The sequence below is a fragment of the Notolepis coatsorum genome (assembly GCF_963971535.1).
Source record: "Notolepis coatsorum genome assembly, chromosome: 4".
NCBI lineage: Eukaryota > Metazoa > Chordata > Actinopteri > Aulopiformes > Paralepididae > Notolepis > Notolepis coatsorum.
Window position 1 is genome coordinate 78303316 of NC_140168.1, and position 21705 is coordinate 78325020.

At 39.9% G+C, this 21705-nt stretch overlaps 2 protein-coding genes across 2 annotated transcripts in view; one reads left to right on the forward strand and one right to left on the reverse strand.

The window, feature by feature from the left end:
- Positions 1-21705, forward strand: part of gon4la (gon-4 like a) — a 208609-nt gene that overhangs the window by 92192 nt on the left and 94712 nt on the right. The gene's annotated exons all lie outside the window — the stretch shown is intronic.
- Positions 13964-14848, reverse strand: LOC311227567 (beta-1,4-galactosyltransferase 1-like; the record flags this gene model as incomplete). The annotated part of the gene is made up of 1 exon (XM_084313288.1): positions 13964-14848. One exon carries the CDS (start codon positions 14846-14848, stop codon positions 13964-13966), a length of 885 nt encoding a protein of 294 aa, XP_084169414.1.

The window sequence follows — 21705 nt, forward strand, 5'->3', positions numbered from 1 at the left end:
GTGCTCAGGTATTCTGCCACTGTGTACTCTCTGTTTAGGGCCAAATAGCATTTCAATTTCTTTCCAATGTGTCTCTCTCTCTCTCTCTCTCTCTCTCTCTCTTGGATTTAAGTGTTGATCTTTGTCCTTTTGAATCTCTCATACATGCTCTAATCTCTCTCTAACACACACACACATGACAAACACACATGTTCTCTCTCTCTCTCTCTCTCTCTCTCTCTCTCTCTCTCTTTCTAACACACACAGTCTGCCTATGGCGGCCTTTCTCGATGGCTAGGCTGTGCTCAAGGATCTTCAGTCACAGTGCTCAGGTATTCTGCCACTGTGTACTCTCTGTTTAGGGCCAAATAGCATTTCAATTTCTTTCCAATGTGTCTCTCTCTCTCTCTCTCTGTACACTGTATATTGACTGTAGAACGGGAGCTCTCTCTCGCTCTCTCTTTTGCTATATGTTGACTGTATCATGCCCCGCCTCGGGCAGCGCTATTATTTAAGAATATGTTGACTGTTTGTTTGTTGACTTTTTTTTTTTTTAACCTTTTGGGGGGGGGGGGGGGGGGGGGGGGGGGTCGCGTTAAATCTCGCACAGGGCCTCGCATTTCTCCCAGGCGGCCCTGCACATATGCTCCAGCTCGTACCCCCCCCTCCCGGACCCCCCATTGGATAATCCATCCATTTTCCCTCGCTCCTAACCAGACATTACCATTATATGCTAGCTTTTATTTTCTCCACCACTTCTAACCACAATGTCATTTTGGATTCATTGAGACCCAAAATTCTTGCTGTAGATATTTCTTGATAGATCACATCGAGATATGTAATAATCCAGACCTTTCGGCAAATTTTTTCTGGTTGGAACCATCGTGATGCTATCAGCTTTTTAGCCACTGTGATACTCGATAAAAACAAACTCTTTAGCTGTGGATGTACTGCACACTCAAAAACATCATTCAGCAGTAATACAGAGGGGTGTACAGGTATATTCCAAGTTAAGAGATTTGATAATTGCTGGGTCACCTCTTTCCAGAATATCTTAACTGGTGGGCAGTCCCAGTACATGTGCATAAATGTCCCCTCGTCCCCATTTGTACATAAGGAGCATTTGGAGTCTTGTATAAGACCCATTTTTTTCAGTCTTATAGGAGTCAAGTATGTCCTGTGAATATAGTTAAGATTGATTTGTTGATGGTCCGGGTTCCTTGATGTGAGTCGAACATTTGCCCAGGCTTCTTGCCAATCAAAATCACTTTCCAGGTCTGGTATATCCCTCCTCCAGACGGAGTCTAGGTGGAGGGTTTCATATGAGGACGTTAGTAATTGATGATAAAAATCTGAAACAAAACCTCTTGATGTCTCTCTTTCATAGAAGAATTTGTGGTATCTGTGGTGTTGAATTGGTTTCGTTAATGGAACACCTTGAGTCTTCAAACATAACAATAACTGTAAGTAAAAAAGATGTGTGGATTTGGTGATAATTTTTTTTCCGTATTTCTTCATAATTACAGAAACCCTGTTTGTTAAAAACATCCCCTAATGAGTATGCCTTGCTTTTCCCATATAGGGAATCTTATAGGTCGTTTTCCAATCAAGAGTGCATTGTTATTGAATAAGGGAGTATGATTGTGCCATTTATGTGGGTTAGGATATTTTTTTTGTGTTTCACGCCATATCCGGATCGCATGAGTAATTATGGGGCCAAATTTCCGTTCGCAATGCTTGATTGATAGTTTAGTGTATGCTATGTCCTTCAGTCTATGTGGGGCTACTATGTTTTCTTCTAATTTTCTCCAGGATACTAATGCTTGGGGATCAAACCATGTTGTCAATGGTCTTAATGTGTACGCCTTAAAATAGTGGAAAAAATCTGGAAATGCCATGCCACCGTCTGCTTTATTTCTCTGTGCGGTGGATCTTTTTATACGTGGTGGTTTGTTATTCCAAATAAATTTGTATGTGGAGGAGTGTAATTTTTTCCAGTAACCCTCTGGAGGGGGTAACGGTAGCATTGAGCTGAAGAAGTTGATTCTAGGTAGTACCAGCGTTTCCGTTAGCCGGTAATTACCGGTATTTGTCCGGCAAAATCTCTTGAAGTCCGACATATTTAATTTCTCCGGTCTTAATGTCCGGTGAAAATAATTCCCTGAGTCTAAGCACAATTTGATTATTTGAATTGTATTAAAATAGGCTAAAATTAAATAGCCTATGCGATGAACGTAACGATCATTACATTTGTTTCCTCGTTGCTTCTAATAATGACAACGACGTTGTCAGCGAGAGCTTTAAAAACGTAGGTCTCGGTTCGCTTCATCGGACCAAACGCGAACCAAATATAGGAAGTGATTATTATTACCACTGCTCGCAGCACTCACTGCAAAACAAGCACACTGCATCTAATCTCTCTATCTCTCTATCTATCTCTCTATCTATCTATCTATCTATCTATCTATGTCTGTGCATCTTGGGAAGAAGGAAGAAAAAACGCGGCTTATTATTATTACCGAGGCGCGCGGCTTATTATATTATTAAAACGGCTACTTGTGGGCACTCATAAAAACACCGTGGTCTACAAGTTGTTTAGCGAGATGATGGTGGTAATGTTGTGCTTCAATAGAACAATGGATCAATGCCATGTCAAAACTCGGCTCCGCTGATCTGGGCTCCGCAGTACACACACAGACACACACACACGCGCGCGCGCACACACAGGATCGCAGCCACACACACATTTCCACTGTCCAATAGACAAGCGCCCTTTTCGACCGCGTGACATTGAGGTGGAGAGAGTAGTCACGCAAACCACGATAATGTTGCAGTCTCTCTGCTTTCTCAGTTCTTCGCTTGATATAATTAATACAAATGTCCAATATAACGGAATTCGTTAGCTCATAAAAATGTGATTATAACAGACTGCTGTTTAGTGTCACTGCCACATACGCGGTCTATTTTATTTCAAGTCAGCAGCAGCACGGAGACGGAGTATCGAGGGACTTATTTTATTTGGAATATATTAATGACTGTATACGCAAAAGTAGCCTAGTTTTAAGTAATAATATTATAAATCTACATGCCTTGAGGATGACATTCTTTATATAGCCTGCCTATTAATTGTTTTAAAGCTCAATAAACTATGACCGGAATTAATCTCATTTGTCCGGTAGTTGAAATCTTGCAGGTCACGGAGACCGGCAACAATTTTTTCTAACGGAAACCCTGGGTAGTACGTCCATCTTAACTATTGATATCCGTGCCTGTACTGAGTTTTTAAGTTTTGCCCACCTATCAAGGTCGTCTTTGATTTTGTTTTGGATTTTTGTGTAATTGTGCTTCACCGTTTGTCTTATGGTGGGGAATATTTCCACTCCCAAACATCTAAAATGTTTTACCATAGGTATCTCTCCTGGGAGGGTTATATCTTTTTTTGCAGGGGCGTTAAGTGGAAGGAAAGCCGACTTCGGCCAATTTATCTTGAATCCCGATAAATCTCCAAAGTTCTCAATCAACTTGAGCAGATGAGGCAGTGTGGTGTTGGGGTTTTGCATGAACAGTATTACGTCGTCCGCATATAAACTAATTTTATGTTGTGTGCCCTTGATTACGATTGGTTCAATGGATTGGGATTGTCTTATATATTGTGCTAAAGGTTCTAATGATAGATCGAATAGTCCGGGACTAAGAGGGCAACCCTGTCTAGCTGAGCGTGATACCGGAAAGATTCCGGAGGTGATTATACCTGTTGTAATCATGGCCGATGGGTCTTTGTATACTACTTTAATCATATCAATGAAACCTTTACCTAACCCCATCTTCTCTAATACTGCCCATAGATGCGACCATTCCAGCCTGTCAAAAGCTTTCATTGCATCCAGGGACAGCATCGCCTTAGGTATGGTGTCGTCCTTGTCGGCATCTAGTACGTGCAGTATTCGTCTTATGTTATCAGTGATCAGGCGGCCTCTTATGAAGCCAGTTTGGTCCGGATGAACTAAAGACGTCATATGCTTTTGTAATCTGATGGCTAATACCTTAGAGTACAGTTTGATATCGGTTCCGAGGAGGCTTAAGGGTCTGTAACTACCGCACTCGGTGGGGTCTTTGTCTTTTTTGAGAAGGACTGTTATGAGTGCAATATTGTCGTTCTTATGGAAGTTCCCCTCCTTGACTGAGTATAAGATCATATTTAGTAATAAGGGTCCAATTATGTCCCAACAAGAGAGGTACATTTCTGGTGGGATACCGTCTCCCAGGAGCCTTACCACTTTGCATTTCGGATATGGCCTTCTTGAGTTCCTCTAGTGTGATCGGTGTTTCTAACTGTTTAGCGTCATCCTCTGAAAGTTTAGGGAGAATAATTTGATTAAGATATGTGTCCATTTTGTTTTGATCGAAGGTCGTTTCTGATTTATATAAGTTGGAGTAGAATTCTTTGAATGTCACGTTTATTTTTTCAGGGTCTGTTTCAAGTACTTGTTGTGCTCTAATGGTAGTTATATCTGCACATTTTGCATTAATTCTTAATCGCATGGCTAATAGGTGACTAGGTTTAGAACCTTGGGAGTACTGCTGTTGTCTTGTGCTACGTATTTGTATTTCCGATTGTTGTCTGTATATGGCATTGATCTCTTTTTTTAGTACCTTAACTTGATTTTCTAGTCGAGTTGAGTTGTTGTATTGTAAAGAATTAAATAACGTTGAGTAAAGCGTTTCCAGTTCAGCCAGTTTTGTGCATCGATTCTTGCGCATTTTGGAGGAAAAGCTATCAGTGAAATCCTTGATCATTCCCTTTACCGACATCCATATTATTCTGGGGTCTTGCACCGAGTTTGCATTCTCCCGTAGGAATACTGTAAGAGCTTCTTTGAGTTGTGTAATGAATTCCTTGTTATTAAGCAGCATCGAGTTAAATCGCCATCTTGGGGCTCGGGAAGATAGTATACCAAATGTTCCTTTTAGGAGTAAATAACAGTGATCTGATAGTGTATTGGGTATCATTTCCACTTCATAGTTATCAAATAGTCTCGGGGATGCAAAGACATAATCTATTCTGGATAATGTGTTATGTCTCGCAGATCGACAAGAGTACTTTCGGGTCGTGGGATTAAGTGATCGCCATAAGTCATTTACACCTGTAATCTTCGACCAATCCTTTAATGCATTAGATGAATTATTTTGTTCGCTGGAAAAGGCGAGGTAAAATTTGTCCATCCTTGGATTCCAAATGGCATTAAAATCTGCACCTATTATAAATGAGTAATCGGGAAGGTCTAACATTGCTTTGGTTAGTGTAGTGAAGAAACCCACTTCGTACAAATTTGGGGCGTATACCGCTACCAACGCTATTTTCCTGTTCTTGTGTACAATCTTAGCTATAGTTATCCGACCATCTACATCAGACCATACTCCCTTTAATTCAATATTCAACTTACGTCTAACGACTATGGCTACACCTCGAGTTCTCGTACCAAAAGAAGAGTGACTAATATTATGATATGTGTTGTCCGCTAACGTATCTATGTCTTTCTCTAGAATGTGCGTTTCGCTTAGCAGAGCAACGTCCACCTGTTCTTTTTTCATCAGTGTGAGCACGCTTTTGCGTTTGTGTTGGTTATTTATTCCCCCAGTGTTCCAGATCATTATATTCAAACTAGCCATAATCTATACATGTTGTTGTGTAGTTATTGGTAATGCTTCTGGAGTGCGAGGCAACAATAGATATACATCCAACTAGTGAGGTCCCGTTGAGAGCAGAGCTTAAAAACATGCATATATACAAATAAAAATCCCCTTTCCCCCCCTCCCACCGAGAGTCGTACAGGATTGTGTCCCATAGACACATCCTACACGTATGACTCCCTCCCTTAGGCCACCGGATTACCCAAATTGAGTTTTGTAATCCTATTCTTCCTATGCTAATTGCCATAGGATCTAAAACTTTCATTCTAATTAGATAGAATGTCGCTTTTGGTCTTGCGCCTTCCCATTAATGTACTAACAATAGTTTGAAAAATGAAAAATATACCTTCATTAATATATTCATTTGAACCTTCTACTAACTTATGTAGGAAACATCAGAAAAAAGGAAAAGAGTGGAGATAAACACTAACACCTTAACACTTTGACTGCCGGAAAACGCTTAAAAGTGTCATTCCCGGCCATGCTCAAGTTGCCGGAGGACGCTTTACAGCGTCCTTATATCAATATTTCAAAAATCTGCGAGATCCACCAGGAGGACCCACTGAGCTCTCTGGCGGTTCAGGAGTGCCATCTGGTGGCCGATCGGCGCAATCGCTTAACAGGAAGTGCTACGGAGGTTGTGCTGATCGGCCGTATTACTTCCGGGCACTCGCTATAGGTTCCGGGACTCGATCTCGACACACTACATGGCGATCGAATTATAAACGCCCCCTAGCCCATCCGGTCAACATCAGATGATGTGTAGTAACTTCTAGAAGTACGTCTAGTTGGAATTTTTTATATCGCGCTGATTGCCATAAAACTGTATTGCATCATCAATATAATGCATTTGGGGCTATAGATCACGTTCTGGAGAAAGCTGCAGAAAGAGATGAAAACATACTTATACATTAGACCATACTTTACTATGAATATGTGAATGAAAACGTTTAACGTTGCTACACAATGAACAATACATATAGGACTTTGAATGGGCCCTAATAATGGCAATGTAGCAATAGAATTTAAAAAGTTATAGCCATGCAAAGAAGGGGTACTTCTCCATAGACAAATAGAGCCGGCAACCTATGGTATATCATGAATTTAACCCATGGCAACCAAAGTGTTAAAATGAAAAAAAATAACAATGAAAGATAAAAAATAAAAAAAGGAGTGAGAACTAAAATAAAACTCATCAGAGAAAAACAGAGAAAATAAAATTGAGTAAAGAGAAAAAAGAGAAAAACAGAGACTTTTAGAGCTACATTGTGCAAATCTCTAAATCAGTGGAGTAATTATTTAAAATATTAGAATAACCTTGTCGTGCTTATACATTTAGTTGTGGCTAATGTATTTTTTTTTTTTTTTTTTTTAAGCCTTATTAAAGCCTAATTAGACTTCAGTCCTTGAATCCTATGCTTATTCACACCGGATGTTAGTGTTAAATTTACAGGCCTTCGTTGAAGGGGTGCATTATATTCTAGAAGGTTGTAGAATACTAGTAAATATGTAAACACTGCTGTTATGTTCCAGAATGATCTTCCTACCCAGGGGTCATGACCTTCTAGTATTATCCGGGATATTCCTTTGTGTCCCTGAGCAGTCGAGAGAGGAGCCCAGAATGTTCCAGAATGTTCATAATGTCAATGTTGGATTATTGTCTCCACAGAGACCAGAAGACTGTAAATATAATGCCTTACGAGCCATATTAAACATCTTGTGCCTTATTGTTGCCAGCGTGCATATCATCTGTTACTTTTGTTGAGCCGTGGTAAAGTCATTCTAATAAAATTACTAAAATACAAAGAGAAAGAGAGAGATGAGTAAGCTTATCTGATTCGAGCCAGTGTTGCGTCCTGCCCGGGGGGACCAGATCCATGTTGCTTCATGTAATCTTCGGCGGCTTTAGGCGTGCGTATACCCTGCCTAATACCGTCTTTTCCCAAGATCGATAATAGTGCCGGGTAGTTAAGGATTGGCCTGAGACCACTCTTAAACATTCTCTGCATCACATCCTTGTAGGGGAAACGCTGAGCGATGGCCTCCTTACATAGATCTTCGTAGATAGATATTGAATTTTCACCATATTTCAGTTTCCCCCTTTGATTGCGCGCTGCTCTAATGATGACGTCTCTTATTACCGTCTTACGCAGGGTAACAATGATAACTCTCGGACCGTTACCTCTTTGGCCTCGTGTACCGACTCTAACATTGGTCCACTGTCGGCGCTGTGGGAAGGGTGTTATTACCTAAAATATCTACTAACACTGTTGGAAAGCTGTCGTCTGTGCAATTGACTGATTCATCTAGTCCCACAATGCGGATATTATTTCGCCTGTAGTAACGTTGGGTCTCGAGCTGCCTCTCCATTGCTTTCTCTTCGACTTCTTGTTTTTTCTTCCGACACTCTTCTTCCACCTGTTTTATCTCCTTCGATAACTCTGTTAATCCATCGTTGACGTTCTTCTCGTTCACTTGGACCATCTGTGTAATTTCTATCACCGTATTCTCCACTGCCGTGATTCGCCCGGCCTGTGCAGCGGCTGCTTTCATAACCTCTTCGAATTTAGCATCGACGTGTGCTTTGAATTCATCTTTGAGTTCCTCGATGTGTAATTTGAAAGCTACCATCTGATCCTTCCCTACTTGTATCTGATCTTTTATCAGGATAGTCAGAGAGTTGAAGTCGGGTTGTGAAATTGCACTGCTTGTGTCAGTTGATGTTGTGGGTGCAATGATGGACCCGATGGGTTTGTTGGAGATTATCTTCTCAAGTTCCCCTGCTTTATCTCTTACGGTATTTTTACACGTCGTTACCGTTGTGTTGTCAACTGCTGTCTCCCTCTCGGGGCCAGTCATCGTTGGTCCCGGTATATTCTCCACTATAGTCCCCCCATCGGGGCTAGTCAACAACGGTACCGCCGTTGCCTCGCCTGTTGTATTTTTTTACCGTGTCAAAATAGGCGCCGTTGGAGTATCTGTGCCGAATCTCTTTCCAACCTTTTTCTTATCCTTAATATCCATGTTGAGTCTTTATGTCTTTTGATATAGTTAGTAGAAGGTCTTATCAATACATACGATGTGGTTTAATCTCTTTTGGTATTGTTCAAATAAGGTTTTTAAACGAAATTAACGTTGACGGGAGCGGAGCTGTAACCAAACATGTGTCGCTTCACATTGCGTTATGACAGATCTTTTATAAATACTTCTGAAAGAAATAACACAGAGTTCCAACTTTTGCCGAGCACATTTCTCAGACTTGAGATAATAAAAGCCACAGTTTCAGACCACAGTGATGTACCTATTTTATTTATTTAACCTTTATTTAACCAGGCAGGTCAATTAAGAACAAATTCTTATTTACACTGAAGGGTAACAGGGAAAGTAAAAATAAATAAATAAAATAGAAAAGGGACAGATGATACATACATCACAGAGGTAAGGGAAATAATTAAAACACATCAAACAACCAACCAAATAAAATTATAAGGTATGTAATACATGCAGCAGAACAGTCAGTTAAAAGGCTGGGTGGCAGTTGCGGGTGTGTGTAAACAACTCTGCGATAGGGTCCCTTTAAAAGTAGTGAGGGGGATCCATTTGTCCATTTTCTAAATATTTTACAAGTCTTAAGTTTTAAGTGTATTATCTAACCAGATACTTTAAGTGTATTATCTAACCAGATACTGAGGTATTTATAAGAGGTGACTGTATCCAGAACTGAGTCATTCGTTGTTGTGATGTTTCCAGGAGGGTTAACAGACGTTTTCCCAAACCTCATAACTTTAGTTTTAGATGTGTTCAAAACAAGGTTAACTTAAGACTAGAGAAGGCTGCCTGTATACTATTGAAGCTGTCTTGAAGAGAGCGCAGAACAGCATTAGGAGAAGGTCCAACTGAATACAAAACGGTGTCATCTGCATACAAGTTAATATTAGATTTTTCTACTATATTAACAATGTTATTTATGTATGAAAGAACAAAGTGAGACCAAGAAGGGAGCCTTGAGGTACACCTTTAGTGACAGATAAGGGCTGCGACAAGTTGTAGAACCAGGTTAAGGAATCGTGGTTAACACCAATGTTACCAAGTCTGTCTCTGAGAATCGAGTGATAGATTTTCATGATTAATAAAGGTTTAATATTGAAACATATAGTACAAAGTACATGTAGGTTAAATGAGATTTGGCTAAGAGGAGTGCTCTCATCCTGGCCAGTTAGGAGACACTGAGGGGGAGAAGGGCACAGTGAGTTTAGAGTAGAGAGGGGTGGGATGTCATCTAGTTGTGAGGGGGGTTGTTGGGACAAACAAAGGAGTTCCTCCACAGGTCCTTCCAGATGAGGAGGGGTTTCAGGGCAGGGCTGCAGGTCTGCCAACACCTGGGTCACTTGCGTTTGTTTTTCACGTTGTACAGGTATACCCATAGAATGAACACTAGTATCACCCAGGTACAGCCAGTAGAATAGCAAAGAAAGCTAACCAACCAGTAATGTTCATATGAAGAGTTTTCTCCACATATTCAAAATGTCCTCCCCCACTTGGGTCAGTCCGACCACCTATCATCTCACCCCGGCTTACAGACCTCTAATCAGCAAAACAAAGCCTTGGCCTGAGGGGGCTTCCACTCAACCTCAGGATGGTTTTGAGCAAAACTCACTGGGATTTATTTTCACAACAAGACATAGAAGTCTATATGTCCACTGTCCTGTTTTATAATATACAGAACTGTATTGATATGGTTACAGTTGAAACGCATCAGATGCTTTCCAAACGGCAAACCAAACAATGACGAGGGTTAAGCTCCGGCTGCGGGACCGGGACAGCCTTGAGGTCTGGCAATGCCATTAACACATCTCTCCATGCTGCACTGACCCATTTGGAACACCCGGGGACATACAGTACGTCACAACAGCTCTGCGTTCAATACCATCATCTCCAGTAGGATGGTGATCAACCTGCTCGACCCGGGTGACGGTCAACACATATGCAAATGCAAGGATTTTCTGACAAACCGACCACCGACTGTCAGGCTGGGAACCCATAATTTCAAGACACAGCACTGGAGCCCCACAGGGACTGCCAGACTACCTCTTCTTCAGGCACCCTATGCCGGGACTGAAGGCCATTTTCAGAGGGCTCTTGACCTCTCAACTCAAGATATCTGAATGAGAATGGGCTCACTGGAAGGGACATGTCTCATTTTTACAGCCAGGCTAATATATGCTAGTCCCATGCAGATTGAGACCCAAGCCATGCAGTTTTATAAGCAAGTATTATGTGTATAGTTGTATACTATAATAAGGTTTGTTCAACTATAAAATATCCCTCCTCCATTATCTTTGTCAAAAATGTATAGCAAAAATGAACCTGAACTATTTTGCCGACCATACTATGCACTGTAGTATGCATGCACCCTCCTCTCCCCCCTGCTATACCCCCCCCCCCCGTTGCTTCTGCTAAACTGTATTGTACATTGCATTTTTACCCACTGCTAATTATTGCACATTGCACATCACATAAAGTACATTTTTCTTTGGAACTGTACATAGCCATTTTGTTATTTTAAATGTATATACCGTAGTATAATATCTACATCCTGTTATCTGCACTACACACTTTATTTTAGAACTGTATATAGTCATCTTGCTGTTGTTTTATTTTATTTTATTCTATGCTATTTTTATTTTAGGTTATTTATATTATATTGGATACTGCTATGGTCGAGGAACCACAACAAAGTTAATTTCAATTAAAAAAATGTTTTAGCTGTAAGGTGCTGAATGACGTGACGGTAAAGGAATCTGGATCTGTAAACGTCTGCACTCTAGCTAGTTGTAGAGAGGGGCTGGCCACAACGCACAGAAACATGTTCAGATTGTGATACATTTCACTGGAGAGCAAACCGAGACCAGTAAGAATACACCCTGAGCATCCCGTCTCGGAAAAGCAAATTTTTGATTGCCCATTGTCTGCTATTGTAATAATAATAATAATAATAATAATAATAATAATAAAAAACTTTATTTGTATACTGTAGCACCTTTCATACAGAAACTGCAGCTCAAAGTGCAGACATATAAAATCACAGTTTTTCACATTAGGATCTAAGTAAAGGAGTAAAATAGTGCAATAGTGCAGTGCAATAAAATAGTAGAATAGAATAGACATAAAATGAGCACATAAAAAGTGCAGACATATATAATCAGTTTTTTTTTACAGTGCAATAAAATAGTTCTGGATGACCGTTTAACAGTTTAAAGTCGTCTTTACTGTAGCCCAGTGAGAGCCTGCAGGGCAATTGTAGCTAGCTCAATACTGGACTGGTCAATTAAATAATGGTCTCTATGGTAGACAGACCACAAATAGGGTCTAAGGTAAAAAATAGTAAAAACATAGTTATTCTTTAAGTAACAGAGTTCCCACTTTTGCTAAAGCACAGTTCTCAGACTTGACATAGCCTTTTTTATCTGTGTTAAACTAGTCGGTTGTATCCATGATGTCAAACTACAGTGTGTTTTGTAGCCATTTCAAACTACAGTGATGTACCGACTTGAATGACTTCCTTCTTGGAAAGAAGCTCACGGAACAATACGTGGCTCCGGACCTGTTTTCATGCAATGTGTTCAAACAGGATTCCTGGTCTGAAAACCATTTTATGACTTTACAGACTTTACACAATGAAAACTGCTGATCTGACCCGTGGTCTTCAATAACAATTACTATTCTAGAGGCTTCATCAATACAGACAGTGATCTTACCCCTAAAAATCTCAATCTTCTTCACCAGGTAGTGTTCATAAGAAGTTCAGTGTGTGGTCACTGTATCTGTACTTCACGCCAAATGTTTTGACTTCCCCACCTATATGCTTTCAAGTGTTTGCAGTCAGTGTCAGGACTGCCAACATCAACGGTGAAGAAGATGAATTTCCCAAAATGTTGTCGTGTTCTTTTAAGTCTCCGAGTTGGGGAGAGAAACCCCTCCCCCCCATCAGTGGAACTGCAACCCCTTCCGGTCTGGCATGACCAGCAGTGTGAAATCTTATCTGCAAACAGGAAACACGTGATAGATTCAAGATTGTTTATTGTCATGTGCACAGTTATTGTCATGTGCACAGTTAAACAGACATTTAACTTTTGCCATACAGTGAAAATCTTATTTTGCTAGTCCGCCCTTCACACAAAATCACACAGATCACACTGTTCTTAACTAGCAAATGAGCAACATAAATACAAGCAATGCTAAAAAACAAGGGGATCTTTAAAAGAAAATTGGAAGATATGTACAAGGCACAAGTGAGTAACATTAACAATTATTGCACGTTCCATTCACAGTAGGATCCAGTAGTGTTTATAAATATAGGGGTGACAATGGGTCACAGCAGCAGCTAAAGTTACTTTAGTGTTCACAGTTCAGGGGAAGGGTGACCGTGAGGTCACAGCAGCAGTCAGTCAGTGTCTTTTTGTCGAGGGTACTACTAGAACTATGTAGTCTCGTTTATAGAACATGAATGTGAATCACAAATGTGCTTCACAGTGCAGATATCTTGCTTGCTTGATCTGTTTTCTCTTAACCTATTTTGTTGTAAAAGTTACAACAAAGTTAATAATTTACATTGACATTCGTGTAACAACATCTTGATCACGATATTGAGTAAAACTATCTACCTCCCTCTCTCTCTATCTATCTCCCTCTCTCTCTCTCTAGTCTTTTAGTCTCCTAAAGGGCGGCAGAGGTGTTCTTCTTCTAGCTAACCCAAATGACTAGATGACTGGAATGACATTTTGACAGGTTAATACAGAGATGCTTTCTGTATTCTTTGCAGGGAAGGTATGAGGAGTTGCTCACAGATTCAGACTTTGTTGGGTACACCAGAAGTTACCTTATAAATATAAGTAGTTTGTCTACTCATGCCTTCCCACCAAAGAGAGTGCAATTTTGTCACACAATGAAGCTCATACATCCTAAGTGGGAAAAAAGGCACAGTGTAGTGTATGTGTCGGAAAATCCCACAGTTCGGTAGCCAATATTCTATGGATTTTATTAAATGTATGGTTAACCCCTCTTGGAGGCATGACCTTGACTATACAGATTGTTATTTATGGTTAACCCCTCTTGAAGGCATGACTTTGACTATACAGATTGTTATTTATGGTTAACCCCTCTTGAAGGCATGACTTTGACTATACAGTTTATTTATGGTTAACCCCTCTTGAAGGCATGACTTTGACTATACAGATTGTTAATTATGGTTACCCTTTCCTGGAGGCATGAATTTGACTATACAGATCGTCAGCTATGCAGGACTGCCAACATCAACAGTGATGAAAGTAAAGAGCTTATCTTTCTCAGTCTTAACCACGCTGTACTTGAGTGAGTTGATTCCATCTTTGTCCATTTTTACTTTGGTTTCCGCTATTAGAGCAAACCTCTTCTTATTGTTCTCATTGTGAAAGTCTCTCGCATGCCTGATCATCCTGTATTTGCCAATGTGATGGTCTGGCCGAGAGAGGGACATGCCACGGAGTAAAGTGCGTTTGTACATTTCGTCGTCCTCACCTCCCCAACCCCAGAATCGATTGGGGAAACCATTGACCTTCAAGAACTGTTGTTTAGACAGAGCTGTAACTCCACCAAATATAGTTTTATATGGCAGCTTGAAACCAAACTTGTCCACAGCCACAGACAGGTGCCGAGGCTGGCTAAAACATTTGTAGATGTTGCGGTCGTCCATGGGAACCAGGTCCACATCGCTGAAGACAAAACAGTCGTAGTCGTCCTCCCTCAGGGCCTCAACGAAGCCCACGTTCATCAGCTTTGCTCTGTTGAACGTCCCGTTGCCGTGCTGGTTGATGATGTAGATGCCGTAGTCCAGCTGCTGGCGTTGCAGGATAGGATGGAGGTAGTACAGCCAGTACTTCAGGTGGTGGAACCGGTTGCGAAACGGGACGATGACCGCCACCTTGTCTCGAGCGATGCAGTCTTGGGGTTTGAATTGCCCTCCGTCCTGGAGATCAGGGTTCTCCCTCCTGACTGAGTCTAAAGTCAGTGGCTTGTTGAACTCCACTGCAAATGGTCCCACCAGCTTAGGAGGCCTTTCTGGGCAGGGCTGCAGGCCTTCAAACTCCTGGGTCTCTTGCGTTTGGTTTTTATGTTGAAGTACAGGTACCCGTATATCCATAGCATTAACACTGGAATCACTCCGGTACAGGCAGTAGGATAGAAAACACAGCACACCCAACAGTAATGTTCCTAAGAGTATTCTCATATTCAACATTTCAAAAACAAGTAATGCTCCTTTGGAATGTCTACTAATCCTGTACTAAGTGACATTTATCTTAAAGATGTAACTTATCTGAGGCACTACAAGACGTCCCACCACTCTCTGCCTAAACCATGTCTGACAGCAGTGGATACAGACTTCTCTTAAATACTTGAACCCCTTGCTTTGAGAGACTGAACCTGTTTGACAGCAGTGGACACAGGCTTCTCTTAATGACTTGAACTACTTGCTTAGAGAGACTGAACCTGTTTGACAGGACAATGGTTTATACTGAAGTCCAAACCCGTTTGTTGAAAAAGCAGGACATGCCACGGAGTGAAGTGCGTTTGTACATTTCGTTGTCCTCACCTCCCCAACCCCAGAATCTAACAGAAAACAGAATCTAACAGAAAAGAAAATAACTGTTGTTTAGACAGAGCTGTACCAACCCTATCCTATGATTTCCACTATGTTCCTAATGTTTTTCTGTATTTGTGTATTTCTGTTTTAATGTTTTTCTGTATACAAGTACATATGATTATCCATTACACATGTATAGGAGAAACGTGAATAAATGTGGATAAACATAACAAATGCAGTTGCTTCCATGCAGGTGTTACTGCATGATACAATTAAGCAATTAACACCAGAACACCATTAACACTGTGGCATCACGTATATACTAATGCTGAGCAGGCCTAGTTGACCTCAAACTTGGATCAAGATGGCAAGAGGAAAAGATCTAAGTGGTTTCATTATAGACAGGTTTCTTGACCTCGTCAGACTCAGTGTCTCATCATGCACATCAAGGAGGCAAAAAGCAACGTAATCCTGGTCAGAACAACAGGGCAGACTACAATATATTTGCATTTGTGATCTAAACAATCAATCCATGTCAAAACTACATATGTAAAAGGTGAAAGGCTCATGACATCCAACCATTTTCATTTGAAACAACCTTTAGTCGGGAGTGTCATGGTTTCTCCATAGAGCTCCATTATACTTTTAGTCAGGAAAGTGTCATGGTTTCTCCATAGAGCTCGCTTATACTTTGTCAGGGAAGTGTCATGGTTTCTTCATAGAGCTCCATTATACTTTTAGTCAGGGGAGTGCCATGGTTTCTCCATAGAGCTCCACTATACTTTTAGTCAGGGGAGTGGCATGGTTTCTCCATAGAGCTCCATTATACTTTTAGTCAGGGAAGTGTTATGGTTTCTCCATAGAGCTCCATTATACTTTTAGTCAGGAGAGTGCCATGGTTTCTCTTGGCTGTTGGCTGTGTTTGCCTATTACACGTTAGCTCCCCTGCTATCTGAAGGACATTGAGTTGTTTAGGAACTGCATATCTCAATAGCCAGTAGGGATGAGCCCGAATAACACAAGATAAGATAATCCTTTATTGATCCCCTTGGGGAAATTAGAGCATCATAGCAGCATGGGGAGGGGAGGTACAGGTATAGGCAGCAGTGTTTCCCCTGAAAAAAAATTCAACAGCGGTGCTGTGCTGCGCGCACGCTGCCGGAATCCATTTTTGTGCGTGCGCACGTGCTGTCGGAATCCATATTAACGCACGTAACCGTAATAACTTAAAACTACCTTAGAATTGTTCGAGATATTCATGTTCATGTTCATGGAGTCGTGTGAATTTGCTAGGATGTTTTTGGTGTGTCCGAAGTGAAAATATCTTGTATTTGGTACAATAAGTCCAATATTGAGTAGAATTATCTTGAATTATTTTATTCCACTGGCAGATAATTTGATTAATAGCATTTGATACTATTAATCATGATATATTAATCAGGAAATTGGAAAGATATGGGATCAGGGGGGTAGTATTGGACTGGGTGAGAAGCTATCTAAATAAAAGACAACAATTTGTGACAATGAGAGATTATAAATCTGAATGTTTGGACATTGCTTGTGGTGTCCCCCAGGGGTCAGTGTTGGGTCCAAAACTGTTCATCTTGTACATTAACGAGATATGTAAAGTATCCAATATATTTAAATGTATTTTATTTGCGGATGACACTAATCTTTTTTTCTGGTGAGAATATCCAGCAGATTTTAGAGGTCATCACATCTGAAATGAAGAAATTAAAAAAAAATCGTTTGATAGAAACAAATTATCATTGAACTTGAGCAAAACTAAAATTATGTTATTTGGAAACTGTAGATTAAATACTCAAGTACAAGTTAAAATAAATGATGTGATTATTGAAAGAGTTTATGACCATTTTACCATATTTAAATTACTGTGCTGAAGTCTGGGGAAACAATTATAAGTCTACACTACAACCACTTTTTATACTCCAAAAAAGGGCCATAAGGATAGTTCACATTGCAGGTTATCGTGATCACACAAACATATTATTTTTAAAGTCAAAAACATTAAAGTTAAATGATCTTGTGGAATTTAAAACGGCACAATTAATGTATAAAGCAAAAGGTCATGTACTTCCAGGAAACATTCAAGAACTGTTCTTTGATAGGGAGGGGGGTTATAATCTGAGGGGAGAACTCAATTTAAAAGTGCTTAATGTACGCACTACCATGAGAAGACACTGCATCTCAATATGTGGAGTGAAACTGGAACAGTCTAAATGTGGTGCTAAAGCAATGTCCAAACATGAGACAATTCAAACTGATGTATAAGGAAATGATGTTCACGAGGTACAGGGGTGAGGAAGGGACTTGATATTCACAGGTGTTTACATTTTTTTTTTTATTTCTTTCATGTTTTACTTATATAGTTTTTGTTTTTTGCATATATATATATATATATATATATATATATAATTTTCTTTTTTATGTTTTAAAATAGTATACTCATTTGAGTAGTGGAAAAGGGGTAGGATTAAATAAGTGTATACTTCTTCCTACTCCTTTTCGAACATGTAGATTGAGTTGTGTTTTGCTTTTGTTATTGTTTGTTTGTATTCATTGCATGTTCGAAATAAAGATTTCAAATCAAATCAGATAATTTTGCTTATTTCTTTCTTGATTTTGGTCAATTTAATCTACCGGTAAAATGTTAACCTTGTTTTCTTAAAACAAGATTAAATTGACCAAAATCAGAAAAAGCTAAATTATCTGCCAGTGGGATAAGATAATTCAAGATAATTCTACTCAATATTGGACTTATTGTATCAAATACAAGATATGTTCACTTGATAAGATTACATTTGTTTGCAGTGTAGTTGTAATCAGGGTAAATGTCAAGATTAATTACATGCCTCAACACTTAAGAAAATGTACACTATTTGTATTGAACATAGATATACCGGTAGATGATTTAATAGATAATATAAATAGAAAACATAGACATAGATACATAGAACATACTAACTGTCTAACATACACAAATCATAACAGCACTTTACACTTAAGAAGTCTCAGTGGCATAGGCTACATTCTGCCTTAGAGCATTTAATTTTCCTGGGCTTTTGAAAGAAAAGCTCCAGGGCTCTTTGGTCGGGAATTCACTGGTAGGGGGCCCATTGATGCTGAGACGCATACAAGCGGCCAGATGGTCTCCCTGCAGCCTGTTCCTCAGGTCAGTCTTCACCTGTAAATACGGAATCAATCACTGCATCAATTTCAAGATCCTCCTCATCACCTACAAAGCCCTTCACTCCCTTGCCCCCCGGTACCTAGCTGACCTCCTCCATCCCTACATCCCACCCCGGAGGCTGCGGTCCTGACTCCGGTCTCCTCTCCATCCCCACCACCAACATGTTGGTCCCAGAGCCCTCCCTCTGGAACTCACTCCCTCCAAACATCCGTAGTGCTACATCCCTGCACAGAGGATTTCATCTGTCTAACGAACACACTAGACAAATATCAAGATGTATCCATCTGGTGGACCAATTGCATGCTTTCGCAGGGGACAAGAAGCCTTCAGTCGACTCCTTCAGACATTAAGCACCCCCCACAGCCCAAATGGAATGATAAAAAAAATATTATAAAAATATATTTTTTACTATATTTTTTAAATAGTCTAGTTCATAGCAGTGGCGGTCCTGATTCAGCAGCGGCGCAGCTGAATGCATATAAGGGAAACACTGGGCAGGGTAATGGATGAAAGACATAAATATAGGCAATACAATTAAATCTGAATATAAATATTTTAGAAAAAGAAACTGTGTAAACAATATAATTTATTCAGAATATAAAAATATGAAAAAAATAAACAGTATACACAAGGTGCAGGCGAGGGTCTGTACCCAAACTGGCATGATATACGTCATACGTGCAGGTTTTGGTGGTTAACATTCCTAATGGAGTTCTGCAGCTGTTAGTTCTCAGCAGTCCAGCATCAGATGGACACAGATATTTTTTATACTCAAATACAGTATTATCAGTTATTATCCGGGGGGGGGGGGGGGGGGGGGGTTACAATTATACAGGGGGGGGTCCCCTTTTATGATATGTGCTCCATTGACGCGGCACACTCCACCTAGGCAGCTCCAGTGATCCTCATCTATACCAGGCCCCTCCCCACTGCATTCATATTAATTGAGACCGATACAAGCCTAGTGTGGCTGGTGAGGCTGCATTTTGTTCAACCCCCCGCAATGTATACATCCAAATGAAGCTTAGAACCTGTTTCTAGCTGGATGTGTTCATTCCCCCCATTTAAAATGTCGATTTATTTGTGTCGTTTTCAACAAGTTAGTCTTTGAGGTCCCCTAAACAACAAACAAAATTCAGACTTTCAGACTAGACATTGCAGCTCAAATATGACATACACAACCTTTTCTGACATACAGTTTCCCCTTTTAAGCCAATGCCGCCATCTACTGGACTACAAAAAATACTTTTTGGAAGTTGATTTGGAAAGAAGACTTACCCAATGTGTATGTTTTTTTAATTACTTATTTTTGTTTAGATTCATCACTGCTAACACTGAAGAACAACAAGAACAGTACTATAATTAATATTTTCTAACAAACTAATAGTAATGTCACATTAACATGACTGATTTAATATATACTGAGTACATGTGTACTGAGTACAGCCAGCACATTTTATAAAAAACTATTATTATAACTACTATTTATAACATAATACACCAAACATACATGTATTCATTCATTCATACACTCATTCATCCAAACACCAGTATCACCAATAGGTGTTGTCTTCGTCCTCCTCCCACTGTACACATATTGTGTGGAACCATTAGTGACCGTTGTCACACTGGACCCATGACACCAAGCCCTATATATATATATATATATATATATATATATATATATATATATATATATATATATATATATATATATAGTGCTGTCGATCGATTACAATATTTAACTCGATTAATCGCATGATTGTCCATAGTTAACTCGCGATTAATCGCAAATTAATCGCCTTTTTATTTTATTCTTTTGCCTTAAACGGATATTTTTCAAGTTCCAAGTTTTAATACTCTTATCAACATGCGAGTCAACAAATGCTTGCTTTATGCAGCCATTTAACACAAAAGGATGACCCTCATGCATTGCAAATTTGCATCAAATTCAAAACAGAGTGATGCACAAAATAACTTAAAAGAAAATAATAATTTAAAACAATGAATAAAGTGTGCATGAAATAATAGGGGAAAGAAAACGTTAGGAACTTGTTACATTCACCCACACAAGGGCTGAGTAATCACCCCCCCCCCCCCCCCCCTCTCTCTCTCACACACACACACTCTCCCAGGTCTCTTTCTCTCTTGCCCCTTCCTCATCTCTCTCACCCCCCTCTGTCTCTCTATATCTGACACACACACACACACACACACTTCAGAAACCTCATTTTTTTTACTTCTAATTTACATGCTATACTATGTTATTTTATTTCATACTTATCTTGTCTTGCACAGTCTCTGGAGCGTAACAGTAAAGAAGCATTTTGTATAAAAGTATTCTGTACTTCTGTATGACAACTATTAAAGAAACTTGAAACTTGAACTTGAACATAGTATCAATGAGAGCATCAATAATACACCTGAGTGAAGTCTAGTAAAAAAAAAAATACAATTTAATTTTTTAATTTTTTTAGTTAATCGTGAGTTAAAAAAAATAGTGGCATTAATAGAATCGGGCGATAACGCGTTAATACCGCGTTAACTTTGACAGCCTTAATATATATATATAATGAAAGGGGAGACGTCGAAAGGGGGGACCACGTTGAAGCAGGCCAGGGCCTGGTTCCCTGGGCCTGCCTGTACGTGTGCTTCGGCCGACCTTCCTCCGGTTGGAGTCCAGCTGAAACCCTGTCTCGTCACAGCTGTAAATATGATGGGGTTTCTCCCTCAGCCCTTGTTCCTCCGAGGTGGTGGTGAGGAGCTGAAAATACTCTTCAATGGGCCCCCTCTTGGCGCAGGCTGCCCTCCCAGGGTTGATTGATTGATTGATTATAAACTTTATTATCAGATTGCAGAATGGGTACTGTTGTGGAATATTTAAAATTAGCCATGACAGTAAGCTGTAGGAATTTCAGATCGAGTCATTTGTATATAAAAACATAGAACATTTTATTCTTTTTTAATTCTTTATTATTAATCTGCTAATACAGAGATCGGTTTGTAATCAGAGACAACATATTGTACACACAAAGCTTCTGACCACAAATTGACACAGAGCTTTTGGTCGGACTCACATTAAATACATAATTGAAATGACGTACATTAGACACCAGATATGACAAGAAAAGGTATGCCCCAGTTAGAGAATGAATAACGAGCCTTGGCTCTAGGCGGTGTGATGTCTTGAATGAACTGGAGAGGG